Source organism: Diceros bicornis, chromosome 13 (assembly GCF_020826845.1).
Source record: "Diceros bicornis minor isolate mBicDic1 chromosome 13, mDicBic1.mat.cur, whole genome shotgun sequence".
Classification (NCBI taxonomy): Eukaryota; Metazoa; Chordata; class Mammalia; order Perissodactyla; family Rhinocerotidae; genus Diceros; species Diceros bicornis.
The window spans coordinates 54,628,434-54,642,958 of NC_080752.1; the positions used below are offsets into that span (position 1 = coordinate 54,628,434).

General features: G+C 38.8%; 1 protein-coding gene across 15 annotated transcripts in view; it reads right to left on the reverse strand.

Moving 5' to 3' along the window:
• SCMH1 (Scm polycomb group protein homolog 1) overlaps positions 1–14,525 on the reverse strand; it is a 214,811-nt gene that overhangs the window by 94,709 nt on the left and 105,577 nt on the right. For all 15 annotated transcript variants that reach the window (XR_009221902.1, XM_058553829.1, XM_058553833.1 and 12 more), the window contains 2 exons: positions 7,636–7,724; positions 2,436–2,679 (listed from right to left, as the gene is read on the reverse strand). Coding sequence is in view for 14 of the 15 variants with exons in the window: in XM_058553829.1 (XP_058409812.1) it covers positions 2,436–2,679; positions 7,636–7,724 (333 nt within the window). In the remaining variant the exon portion in view is untranslated. The remainder of the gene's footprint in view (positions 1–2,435; positions 2,680–7,635; positions 7,725–14,525) is intronic.

The window sequence follows — 14,525 nt, forward strand, 5'->3', positions numbered from 1 at the left end:
AATGCTGCCATGAGCATTCACGATATGTTTTTGTATAGATGTACGTTTTCTATTCTTTTAGGTATATACCCATGAATGGAATTGCTGGGTCACAGGTAACTCTATGTTTAATATTTTGAGTAACTTCCAAACTGTTTCCAAAGTGGCTGCAGCATTTTACAATCTTACTAGCAATGTATGAGAGTTCCAATTTCTCCAGCATTCTCACCAACACTCATTATTGTCTGTCTTTTGATTATAGCCATACCCTGTATGGATGTGAAGTGATAGCTCATTGTGGCTTCGATTTGCATTTCCCTAATGACTAACGATGTTGAGCATCTTTTCCAAATGCTTATTGGCCATTTGTGTATCTTCTCTGGAGAAATATCTATTCAAATCCTTTGCCCATTTTTTAACTGGGTTATTTGTCTTTTTTATTGTTGAGTTGTAAGTGTTCTTTTATATTCTGGATATAAGTGATTTTTTAAAAGTAAACCAGATTATGTCACTCCCCTGCATAGTACCCTCTAATGATTCCCCACTATGTTTAGAATAAAATCCAAATTCTCACTCTGGCTTACAAGGTTCTACATGACTTTGCCACTTTCCCCCTCAAACAGTGCATTGTAGTTGAGCAGTCATTCTCAGCACCATTGTATGTATGTCCCATCTGCCTACCTGGAATTCTCTTTTCTTTTTTTTTTTAAATTATTACTGTTATTGTTATTACTATTTTTTTGGTGAGGAAGATTAGCCCTGAGCTAACATCTGTTGCCAATCCTCCTCTTTTTGCTGAGGAAGATTGGCCCTGGGCTAACATCTGTGCCCATCTTCCTCCACTTTATATGTGGGACGCCTGCCACAGCATGGCTTGATAAGTGGTGGGTAGATACGCGCCCAGGATCTGAACCTGCGAACCCCCTGGAACTGTCTTTTCTTGAATGGCTCCTTCCTGTCATTCAATTTAAATATCACCTTTTCAGATAAATTTTCCTGAAAAGAAAGTGTATCTAAAGAAGCTCCTCCTCCAAAAAGTGGAACAAGGAAACTTTTTGGGATGATGGATATGCTCATCATCTTGATTGTGGTAATGGTTTCATGGATGCATACATAGCTCTAAACTTTTCAAACTGTATACTTTAAAAATGAGCCATTTATTTTACTTTAATTATATTTCAATAAAGCTGTTAAACAAAAAACACCCTTCACAATCACACCTCCACTGTCACTCTCTTAACATTCTTTATTTCCTTAGGAGAAACTGTCTATCTGAAATCACCTTGTTTATTTCTTGATTTAAATATTTACCAACTATCTCATCCCACCAGAATGGAAGTGCCATGAGGGCAGGAATGTTGTCTGTCTTTGTAACTACTGTATCCTCAGCCTGGCTCACAATTAGGTGCTCAATAAGTATTTGGCTAATTGAATGAATGAATTCAACAGAGGTTCAGAAAAGCGATCCACAGACAATAGAAAGGGTGACTTTCTAGTCCCTCAGATTCATCACTATTTTTAGACTTAGGGGGATGAGATTCACATTATTTCTTTTATTAAGAGCAGCTATCTCAAACTCTATCCTGGATGATCTCCAACATCATCATCATTAGAAATATCACTTACTGTTCAATTACTCTGTGATACTATTCTAGTACTTTATATATACTCTCCCATTGGTAGTGGTTACTTTTATAATAATAGCATTAAAATAATGATAATATAGCATATTATATATTATATAGCAGTAGTATTTAGTAATTATAATAAATATAATATAGTATATAATAATAGCAGCAGTAATACAATAAAACATTTGTTTAGCACTTGGTATTTGCCAGATATTATGTAAGCATTTTACCCATGTAATCTCATTTATTTCTCACAATAACTTTACGAAGTAGGTATTCTTTTACAGACGAGGAATTTGAGGTTTAGAGAGGTGAACTAAGTGCCCAAAGCCACACAGCTGGTGAAAGGCAGAGCTGGAACTCAAACCTAAGTCTCTTACTTCAAAGCCCATGCTTTTTCCATTCTGCTACAGTGCTTCTCAAGTATTTTTATAACACAATGTTACTCCAGCTCACATTAAAAAGCCCCTAAGATCTGAGGAAGATGTGCACCTTGAGAATGATACTACTCAAACTCTGAAATGGGTTAGGAACAAAAGTTAAGGGAGATGAGAAGCAAGTTGCCTGAGAATAAACCAAGACATTAGTAGAGTAAGAAATTTTTACTTTATCACAAACTCTACATCTAGCTTTATTTGACATTTTATTCTTACTGTTTCTGATTACTTTTGGGTACACCTTGGCTTTTACCTAAGTTTCTGGCTCTTGCTCCTCTTCTGCCTACTAGTGAGGTTTACTGATGAAGATATGCTGATGATGAGAGACCTAGGTAATCTCCCTTATCACCTTGGGTTCTGATTCAAGAGCTCATAGGTAGGCCTTTACCTTTAGTACCAGGTGGCTGTAGGTTGTCTCCAGTCAAGGAACACCAGCCCACAGGGAAGATGTCCCGGGAGTCGAAGCGGCACCAGTAGTCAAAGGCCCCTCGCCATCCATCAAAAGTGACAAGCACTTCTGAGCCCCGCACCTCCCCAATAGTGGCTGGGCAAATGAAATGAGGGTTCTTCCTGTCCACAGCTTCTAGCTTCATTCCCATTTTGAAGAAGTTGTGGGAAGGTGATGGTGGTTCCTAGATGAGAAACAGAAATATTACAGACCTAGACGCAAAGAGAGAGGCTATATATGCCAGAAGACTGCTACCTCATTCGGATGATTAAAAAGTGACTGCTATATAATAAGATTTACAGCGGAGATTTAGTCTTTCTTTGAAATGGCTCTCAAAGTACACCAAAGTATTACTTTGTAATCCTAACATTTTGACATCTTTACTTCAGATCTTTTTTTTTTTAAAGAAATAAAATGTAACAAAGTTGAATCCCCCTTTGTGCTCTTCCCTTATCCCATTTCCCATGCATGTTTTTATACTTTACTATATAGGTACATATCTTTTTGCATACTTTTAAATTTTATATAAATGGTATTTACACTGTACAGTCATGCACCACATAATGAAGTCTCTGTCAATGATGGATCTCAAATATGACGGTGGTCCCATAAGATTAGTACGATGTAGCCTAGGTGTGTAGTAGGCTATAGCATCTAGGTTTGTGTAAGTATACTCTGTGATGTTCGCACAACGAAATCGCCTAACAACACATTTCTCAGAACGTACCCGTTGTTAAACTACGCATGACTATACACATCATTCCACAACTTATTTTTTTCCAACATTATATTTTTGAAATTTATCCACATTGATAAATTTAGCTCCAGTTCATTTTAACTGCTAATAGTATTCTAGTATATGTGTATATCACAATTTATTCATTTTCTTTTGATGGACATTTAAGGTTGTTTCCAATTGTTTACTATTTCAAAAGAGTTTTAATGACCATTCTTGCACTTGATCCTTTGTACACACGTGGGAGAGTTTCTTTAGGGTATATTTAGAGAGGTGAACTAAGTGCTCAAAACCACACAGCTGGTGAAAGGCAGAGTTGGAACTCAAGCCTAAGTCTCTTTTACTTCAAAGCCCATACTTTTTCCATTCTGCATAGAACCACCATTCTCCACTTTTTTAGGGAGCAGAATTGCTAGGTCACAGGATAGATATAAACATCTTCTGCTTTATTAAATATTGTTATATTGCCCTCCAAAGTGGTTGTAACACTGTACACTCTCTCCAGTAGTGTGGAAAGTTCTTGGGTGCTGATTTGCAATGTAGTTGCATAGACAAAGTTTCCAAAAAAGTATTTTACACTCTATTCTGTTCCCCTCTTGCTGTCTGATCCTGTGCCAATAACACAGTCTTTAGTAAATGAATATCTGGTAGAAAAAGTCTCCCTACTTCGCCATTCTTCAATATTGTTTTGGCTATTCTTTCTCCTTGACCTTCCACGTGAATTTTAGAATCAGCTTTTCAGGTTCCACAGAAAAATCCTATTTGGATTTTGACTGAAATGCCAATGAATTTACAGATTAATTTGGAAAGAAATAACCTTTGTATGTATGATATTGCGCCTTCTCATCCATAAACATGTTACAGTATTTTCTATTTTTTAAGTATTTTTTAATGCGGATTTCTTCTTTAATATAGATTTTTAAAATTTCCTCTATAAATATCTCATGCTTTTTACATTGTTTTTCTAGGCATATTATAATTTTATTGCTATCATAAACGGTATCTTTTAAAAGTTTCATTTTTCAAAACATTTGTTGCTGTTAAATAGGAATGCAACTGATGTTTAAAAATTGATCAACTGATTTAATACTGATTAGCTGATGCTGACTGATACACCAATTTTCTCATCTGCTTGATTTATCAATTGTTGAGAAATGTGTATTAAAATATCCCCGAGTGATTGTGGATTTTCCAATTTTTCCATGTAATTCTGTCAAATTTTGCTTTTTATAGTTAGAGGCTACGTTTTTTAGGAGGATGTATAACTTTTATTTTCTTGGTGAACTGTATTTTTTTTTATCACTAAACTGACTTTTTTAATGCTTTTTAGCATCCATGTCTCCTTTGTCTAATTTCAGTATAGTTAACACCTGCTTTATTTTGATAAAGGTTTGCCTGGTATATCTTTTATATTCTTTTACTTTCAACATTTTTGTGTCATATTTTAGCAGTCTCTTGTAAACAGCATGTAGCTAGATTTAAAAACAATCTAATCCATGTCTGATTAAACTGATGAGTTTAAATTCATTTCTAATAACTGATGTATTTAAATTTATTACAATTATCATATTGCCTACATCTCTTTTCAAAGTTCTTTTTTCTCCGTTACAGTCAACTGAATTTTTCCCCTTTTTCCCCCTCCATTGATTCAGATGTTAACCGTTCTATTTCTAGTATTTTAGTGGCTCTCCTAAAGACTGTAATTGTATAGTTGACATAATTAAGTCTAAAACTCATCTTTATCTCTAGTCCCAAACAATACAAGAACTTTAAAATATTTTAACTACTCCTGAGCTAATAGGTGTTTGATAATTTAGTTCCACATTGTCATATTGCCAATTAATTACTTTTGTTACTGTAACTGGCTTATACAGTTGTAGACAGTGCTTGATTAGTTTTACCCACATGTTAACCAATGTTTCCTCACCACTACTTGCATTTCATTCTTCCTTTCTGGGTTCACTTATCTTCTTCCTGAAATATATTCTTCAGTTGTTCTTTCAGGAGATATATTAGTATCTACTTGTATTAGTTTGTTTGAAAACATCTTGATTTTTATATTTACTCTGAAATAATAGTGTAACTAGATATAAAATTTTAGGTAGACAACCATTTTTCTTGGTACTGTGAAATATTATTCTATTATCTTTTGGCTTATGTTGCTGCTGTCAAGAAATGTGCTGTCAACCGAACTGTAATCTTTTTGAGGGTATTTTATGTGATTACTTGCTCACATCCTTTCTTTTAACTTTTGTTATACCATGACGTTTTAAGGTGTGTATTTGTCTTTATTACACACTCCGGAAAATTCTGTCATTATCTTTTCAAATATTGACTCTTTTCTACTTTTTCTAATTCACATTTCTGGATTTCATGTTCAGCATTTATTGGACCTTCTAATACTGCTCTCCTTGTCTCTTTTCTTTTTTTTTAAATTTATTTATTTTTCCCCCAAAGCCCCAGTAGATAGTTGTATGTCATAGCTGCACATCCTTCTAGTTGCTGTATGTGGGACGCGGCCTCAGCATGGCCGGAGAAGCAGTGTGTCGCTGCGCGCCCAGGATCCAAACGCCAGGCCGCCAGTAGCAGAGCGTGCACACTCAACCACTAAGCCATGGGGCTGGCCCCCTTCTCTTTAATATTTTCCATTTTTTTAATCTCTCTGTGCTACATTCTAAGGAAATTCTTTACACACGTCCTTCAGTTAATTCTTTATCTATGTCTAAGTTACCTATACACCTACCTACTAATTTTTAATTTTAATGGTTAAGTTTCATTTCTATATATTCAATTTGCTTTTTTCAAATCTGTCTTTTAAAAAGTAGGGTTTTGTACTTTTCTCATTTTTAAAATTCCTTCTTTTCATTCTTTAATCATTTTCAAATGCTTGATTTACAATCTCTATCTGATATTTCTATTATCTGAAAGTCCTTGGGTTATAATCTTACTGTTTGTTGTGTGTCCTGATGTCCTGTCACACTGGATTTGTTCTGAGAGTTTTTGAGGGCTCTGTAGTTCTGAACTGAGTACTCATCTTCAGTGGTACTTCACTTTTGAGACTTCTATGACATCTGGGTTGAAAGCAACCAAACTCGCTAGAGAGGTTTTGGGTTTGCTTCTGCCAGGCACTCAAAAATATACCCATACAACTTTGGAGTTCCTGCATAACACAGGTACTATATCTGAACCCTGGACTTCCATGCAGGAAGACTGTTTTATTAGAGGAGATGACTCCATTCATCCCTACCCAGAGCACAGGCAGAGAGTCTTCCTCATCAATGTAATAGTCTTTTCACCAAGGAGTAAACATTTGAGGGATCTGATCTGGTTTTTTTATGTGGCGATCTCAGGTCCATTTCCCTGCTTTGCATGAGGCTAAGGCCTCATTATCTATCCTACTGTGGCTGTTAAAAGACACGATCCTTGAAAGTAAGACTGGCAAAGTCCCTTAAGGCACCTGAAGGTTCAGTACATACACTTAACACTCTGGTTTTCCTTCTTCATTTTGGCCTCTGGAGAGTTTTCTTACTTTCTAGTAAGCTCAGTAAAGCATTTAAAAGAATATTTGTTGGTCCACCCCACCCCTGCCACCATTTTGAGATATTCTGTAGTGAACGGGTTTTTAAGTTGCCCAATACACTATATTCTGAGAACCAGAGTGCTCTCAGGATTTAGACTTAAATAGCAGCATAGGCAACCTTAATTTAGTCCCCTTTACAGTAACTCTAACCTCATCAAAGAATTCAACTGAGAGCAGACTGATTGCCTCATGCCTTGAGAAAACAAGGAAGAATGAATACAGGTTTTGGACCCCTGTTCCACCACTTACTAGCCATGTGATCTTGGGCAAGTTCCTTATTCAAAAGTATTTGTTTCCTTAACTTTTAAATGGAAATAATAATTCCTGTTTCATAAACATAACTGTGGGTATTAAATGAGACAGTATATATAAACCCCAAACATACTGTAGGCACACAAAAAACAGTCTCCTTCCTTTCTCTCTGTTTAGCACATGGTCCTTATGGGACTCCAAGATCTATAATAAGAATCACTCCTTTAGATTTATATTACATTTTCTATGTTTTACTAATAAACACATTTTAACTTCTTAACAACTCTGTGAGATAGACAGAAACCTACTTTACAGATGAGGTCAAAAGGACATAGCTTATTATTGGCAGAGCTGAGACCCAAAAACCAGGAATCCTAACTTATAGTCTAATATTCCTCCAGGATAACTGCTGCTTCATAAGTTACTAAAAAAATCCTTCTGCTGAACTAGTTTGTGAGAAGGCATCCTCAGGCCATAAATATAATGTAGATATCAGAGGCTCACTAATTGAAAGAATGTAAGCCTTCAACCTTAAGCACTCTGGAGCTGGTGATATCTGAGGGGCACCGTACCTTGTGGAAAATCTTGATGGGAGCCATCTCTGCTCCATTTAGTGTCTTCAAAAGGAACATAGGCCAAGAGGAGGCATTCAGCCGAAACCCTGCAGCAAACATAATGGGCAACAGATAAAAAATATGTTTCAAAGGGAATGGCGACATCAAGTTTTCCCTTTGGAATTCAGCTACTCCTGCCACAACTTATGCTGTGATAATTACAGAATCATAGACTGTTAGGAAAGGACTTAAAGGTTAAATAGAAGAAATGCCTCATTAGACAGATGAGGAAATGAGGCACATAAGAGGGAACGTAATTTACCCAAGGTAATGTTGCAAAGCAAGTAGTGGAACAGTGTCCCCAACCAAGCTTCCTGACTCCAAGACAAGTATTACAGAATATACATCATAATGTCTAAAAAGCTTTTCTTGAAAAATCCAAAACAGATGTGAGATAAGATTAACAAAAACTTAGAAAGGATCTAGACAGTAGAGTGCAAAAGGGGATATAATAATCTCATAAGAAGAAACTAAATATGTCAACTGATAAACCCAATATACAAGTAAATCATTTTGGTTGATCTCAATAAAAACTAACTCACTATTTCTCTTACTCTTGCTTTCTCTCTCTCACACACACATACACTGAGTATAAAACACTTTTTGATATTCAATTTTACTTAAATAACTAAGGATCAGGCAATGATAAAGATGGAAGGAATCATCCTATCCAAAAATACTCATTTTCCAAAAGAGTAAAAAGAAGCCAAGAGAGGTTAATTGTCCATGTCATTCAGCGAGTAAAAGCCAATAAGAATGTACCATTTAATCAATAAATTGTAAAAATAAGATTGTTATCGTAGTTAGGTCTTCCAGTTAGACCTCCAAGTGCTTCCTTCAATTTGGCTTCAACCCTCTATCTGGAGACCTAGGGCTTTTTGATAGTCTCCTAATCTACATCAGCTTTCCCTCCTGACAAAAGAACAGATAGATTGCACCAAAGCTGCCGAGCTGGAAGTAACAACAACAGTATCTGATATTATTGAGTACTTTACTGTGTGCTAGACACTATGCCAATCACTTTCCACTGACTATCTAATTTATCCTCAAGACAACCCAGTGAGGTAGATATCATCTTCATTTTATAGATGAGAAAAGAGGTGCAATGTAAACTGCTTAAGATTTCAAAGTGAGCAAATGACAAAGACAGGATTGAAACCCAGGCAATCTGACCTTTGAGCCCACACTCTTAACCACTATACTAAACTATCAATGTACAGATAAAATGAAAAAGGAAGAATCAGTTTTGGCATTAAGTACTAAGTAATAACTATAGTTAAATTAAAGGGGGGGGGTGAGAAGTGAGAAGAAAATGGAAATAAGAAGAGAGTTACCACCCCATATGATTTAAACTTCTAGTCTCAGCTGTCGAGGTTAAGCCAAACTTCCCAAGGTCAGGGATTTCTTGGGATAGCTCATTCACAGCAACAATGGCAATAGCAATATGGATGTTCCTATCACTTAATCTAAAACTGCTATCACTTAGTTTTTTGCTTGCCAAGCTTTTTCTCCCTTTGGAAAAATTCTATGTGATTTGGTGGGGATGTCTGTCACATGGCTCTACCTACCTGGCTATGGAATGGAAAATAATGCCATTTAAGAGCATCAGATTCCCCTAGACCAAGAGTGTGCATGTGTGTCCCAAGTTGGGTCAACTGTTTTCTGAAATGATATGCATGTCAGAGGAGAGAGTCTTTCTTTCTCTGAGATCACAGCTATAAGGACGTTTGTAGATGTGGCACTGCTACATGGAAAACATAACTGAGAATAAAGCCAAGGTAGAACAAGAGATGGAGAAACATGAGAGTGTTTGGAACCCTGTGTCCAGACACATTCAACACCAGGCCTTAGACCTCTCGGTTACATGAGTCAATAATTCCTGCCTCCTCCTTTTTCCCTCCTCTTGGTTTGAGTTGGGTTTCTGCACTCATTGCCAAAAGAGTCTTGACTACTACTCTTCCTTTGACCACGGGGAAAAAAAAAATTAAATTTCTCCAGAAATTTAGGCCTGGTCTGTGTGTGCGGAAAACAATTCTCCTTAGGTCAGGGAAAGGCTAAAGCAAGCCAAACTTAGAACAGATTTGCCAAGAATGATTCACTACATCTATGGATAAGGCAAAGCAAGGCACAACTGTTCTAGAGAAATGCTCCCTACACCTTGGTAAAGAGAGGAACAGGGAGGAATGACTGCACAATCAGAAAATTCAGATTTTTGCCCTCAAGTCCCAACAACTAGAGTGCATCACCACGTAATTCCCAGTTCCATTCTTTAGAAATGGGTTACTGAGGTGCTTCTATCTCATCTGGAACTTGAAGAGCTAAAAAAAAATCCCCTCAGCTCTGGGAACCCTTATAATAATATTATAATAGCTAAAATGTATTGAATGCTTATCATGTATTAAATACTTTACATGCAATTTCTCACTGGATATTTGAAATAATACCATGGGGTATGTACTATTATTGTCCCTCATTTACAGGTGATGAAATGGAAGCTCAAGAGAAGTAGTTTGTCCAAGACAGTAAGTGGTGAAGACAGATTCCAATATATGATAGTCTTAGTCCAGACCTCATGGTTAACTTCATGTTTCACTATCTCCTAGCAAGTTTCTTCAAGAGCAGAAGCAGAAAGCAGAAATGTTACCAACCCAAGAATTACTGAGGTTTCTTATTCAATGAATAATCACTGAGAGTTAACAACAAAATAAATTTAATCTAACAATTAATTATTTATTAAACCCTAATTTATTAAACCCCCAAGGTGATGTGAGATTCCCCCCCACCCCCCAAATTCAAATGTATCCATAGAGGAGTCATAAATAGAATTTTAACATTGAAAGGGACCTCAGAGGCCATACAGTACGAAGATTTTATATCACAGATGACAAACCTGAAGTCCAGAGAAGCTAAGAAACTTGTTCATAGCCACGTAAGTTGCTCTTGTAGAGTCAGGCTGGAGCCCCAGGACTTTTCATCTGGTTCTCTTTCACTACACTACGCTGCCTCCTAAAGGAAACATTTATTATGCACATATTATGTGCCAGGCTCCATGTGCTAAGCACTTTAAGTGGGTTATCTCACTTAAGCACTACTACAAACTCTCTGAATTAGATATGAGAAAAGTAGCACTGGTTCTGGAGCCAAGCAGCCTCCAGTGAAATCTAGCTCTGCCACTTACCCAGTGTGTAACTTTTGGCAAATTATAAAACCTCTCTCTGGCTTTAGTCTCCTCAACAATAAAGTGGGATAAGAATAGTAACTAATGGGTTGTTCTAAGGATTAAAATAGGTTAATACATGTGAAGGACTTAAAACGCTGCCTGGTATATAATAAGTGTTAGATAAATGCTGGCTATTGTTTTTATTTTAAAGATGAAAAGACTGAGGTTAGAGAAATTAAGTAAAATATCCAAGGTTACTAAGCTAGTAAATAGCAGAGGCAAGATTTAAACCCAACTCCTCCGTCTCCAGAGCATTCCTCATTAGTCATCATATTAATGTCTTCAAATACTGCATCACTCAGTCCTGCCATACTGTCTCTCTTGGTAAAAGGAGTTGGGGTCATACATTTGAGAAAGAAAGAAGAAAACAAGAATAAAAACAATAATCTAAGGGTTTTCTCAAATTAAACAATGGTCTAGGTGCTTGCAAGGACAAGGACAGGTGAGTAAGAAATCCTAATCCCTAAAAGTGGGAGTAGAGGGGAAAAGTCAAGATGGCGGCATAAGCAGACTCTGAACTCACCCTCCTCCCGCGGACACAGCCAATTTACAACTACTCTTGGAAAAATTACCCCTGAGAGAGAACTGAAGCTGGATATGAAGACCTCCTGCAACAAAGGACAATCCTGATTGAGGTGGAAGAGGCAGAAACTCCCTTCTAGAGAGAAAAAAATGCCACCTTCACAAGCCGCAGCGCCTCACGGCCGCACGGGAGCTGCCCAAAGGTCCGCAGCCCTCCCTGGAGGAGCGGGGCCCTAAGCCGGGAGCACTCCCGCTATAGACATTTTTTGGATCCAGCACAATCCAGACGAGTGGCATAATATCTGACTTTGCCTGCTACTAAAACATTGGGGAGTACCCCCAGAAAAGCTGGTTCACAAAGAAATTAAAACCGGCCCTTAAAGGGCCCACGCACAAACTCACCCATTTCAGAAAGCAATGTAGAATCAGCAGAAAGAAAGATGCACTGCCCTTTGGGGAAAAGAGACTCACCTAATAGGCTCTGAGTGCATCTCGGTGAGAGGCGAGACCTCTCCAGGGACTGGGACATTGGCAGTGGCCGTTGTTGTGACCTGGTGTGGGTGTGCTGACACAGATGCTGGCAGACGCCACTGGAGTTCTCCCTGGGGCCTGCTAGCCCAGGGTCTGCCCTACCCACTAGAGACTGATTTAATCCAGCTCAGCCAGGGCAGGCAGCCCACCCTAGGGACTGGCCCACCCAACAACAAGCCCTTGGGCAATTTGTGGGGCTGCTAAGGGAGCTGCCTGAATTCTCCACAGCCTGGTGACTAGGTCTGCCTCTGTAGCACAGGCTGTGTGCAAGGAGTGGGTGGAGAGTGTGGGGCGGTGGTAGACAGTGTGGGACTCCCACCTTGGAGAGACTGGGTCCACTTTAGGAGGCTGGGACGTGCACAGGGCAGGACTGTGCTGACTGTGTGTGTGGACCTGTAGGCGGTGGGGCTTGTCAGCTGCAGAAGACTTGTGCTTCTCAAAGACCCACATGGGGGTTTGCCCCACCTTCCAAAGCCAGAAATAATTGGGTACTCCCGTGCCTGAGGCCAGCCCCACCCAGCTGCAATCCTCAGAGAGTTGACAAGGGACCTAAAGAAAGGCTAGAGGCTTACAGCAATTGCAAGCCCCTGAGCCTAACAACCTGCCACGCTGGGGGCCTACTCACTTAATAGAAATACAGCAATAGGAATGTGCTATTTGACCTTGCAGCCAACTGTGCTGGGACACCCCACACCCGATAAAGAGACTGAAGAGCCGACAACAACTACAAGCAGCTGAGCATTACAACAGATGTCCAGGGGCATAGCTCAGGCTCCCTGGGCACCTACGCGAAGAACAACCTCGCCACCACAGAAGCACACACGTAGCCCACACAGGGGTCTCTCCTGGAACATTTGCAACTGGAGAGGAGAGGGAAGCACACTGCCAGGCCTCCTAAGGCATCACTTATATAAGGTAACCTCTCCAAGAGCAGGAGACGTAGCCGACCTACCTAATACATAGACACAAGCACAGGGAAAGAGGCAAAATGAGGAGGCAGGGGCCGGCCCGGTGGCGTAAGTGGTTAAGTGTGCGTGCTCTGCTGCAGCAGCCTGGGGTTCACCGGTTCGGATCCCGGGTACGCACCAATGCACCACTTGTTAGGCCATGCTATGGCAGGCGTCCTATATAAAGTGGAGGAAGATGGTCATGGATGTTAGCCCAGGGCCAGTCTTCCTCAGCGAAAAAAGAGGAGGATTGGCAGATGTTAGCACAGGGCTGATCTACTCACCAAAAAAAAAAAAAATGAGGAGGCAAAGGAAATGTTCCAAGTAAGGGAACAGGACAAAACCCCAGAAAAGGAACTAAGTGAAACAGAAATGAGCAACCTACCCAACAGAGAGTTCAAACAAAGAGTGTTAAGGATGCTCACTGATCTGGGGAGAATGGATGAATTCAGTGAGAATGTCAACAAAGAAATGGAAGATATAAAAAAGAACCAATCAGAAATGAAGAATACAATACTGGAAATCAAAAAATTCACTAGAGGGACTCAAAAGCAGAGTAGAGGATACAGAAGAACGGATCGACGAGCTGGAAGAAAGACTAGAAGAAATCACTCAAGCTGAACAGACAAAAGAAAAAAGAATTAAAAAGAGTGAAGACAGTCTAAGGGACCTCTGGGACAACATCAAGTGCACTAACATCCATGTTATAGGTGTCCCAGAAGGAGAAGAGCCAGACAAAGGGGCAGAGAATCTCTTTGAAGAAATAATAGCTGAAAACTTCCCTAACCTAAGGAAGGAAACACACATCCAAGTACAGGAAGCACAGAGAGCACCAAACAAGATAAACCCAAAGAGGCCCACACCAAGACACATCATAATCAAAATGTCCAGAATTAAAGATAAAGAGAGAATCCTAAAAGCCGCAAGAGAAAGACAAGTTACATACAAAGGAAACCCCATAAGGCTATCAGCTGACTTCTCAGCAGAAACCTTACAGGCTAGAAGAGAGTGGCATGATAGATTTAAAGTGCTAAAAGGAAAAAACCTACAGCCAAGAATACTCGACACAGCAAGGTTATCATTCAAAATGGAAGGAGAGAGAAAAAGTTTTCCAGACAAGCAAAAATTAAAGGAGTTTGTCACCAAGAAACCAGTACTACAAGAAATGCTAAGGGGATTTATTTAAGGGGAAAAGAGAAGACCACAAATAGGAAATATTATCTATTTCCATGATAAGAGGGTAATGGATACAAATGCACAAAAAGGAGGTTAGATATGATATCAAAAACATAAAATGTGGGAGGAGGGGAATTAAAGAGTAGAGCTTTCAGACAGAGGTCAAATTAAAGAGACTATCAACTTAATATAGACTGCTATCTACGTAGGTTACCATATATGAATCCCATGGTAATCACAAACCAGAAACCTATAATAAATACAAAAAAAACTAAGAAAGGGACCCAAACATAATACCAAAGAAAGCCATCAAACCACAAGGGAAGAGAGCAAGAGAAGAAGAAAGGAACAGAGAAGAACTACTAAAACACCAAGAAAAAAAGTTAAAAAATGGCAGTAAGTACATACTTATCAATAGCTACTTTAAATGTCAATGGACTAAATGCTCCAAT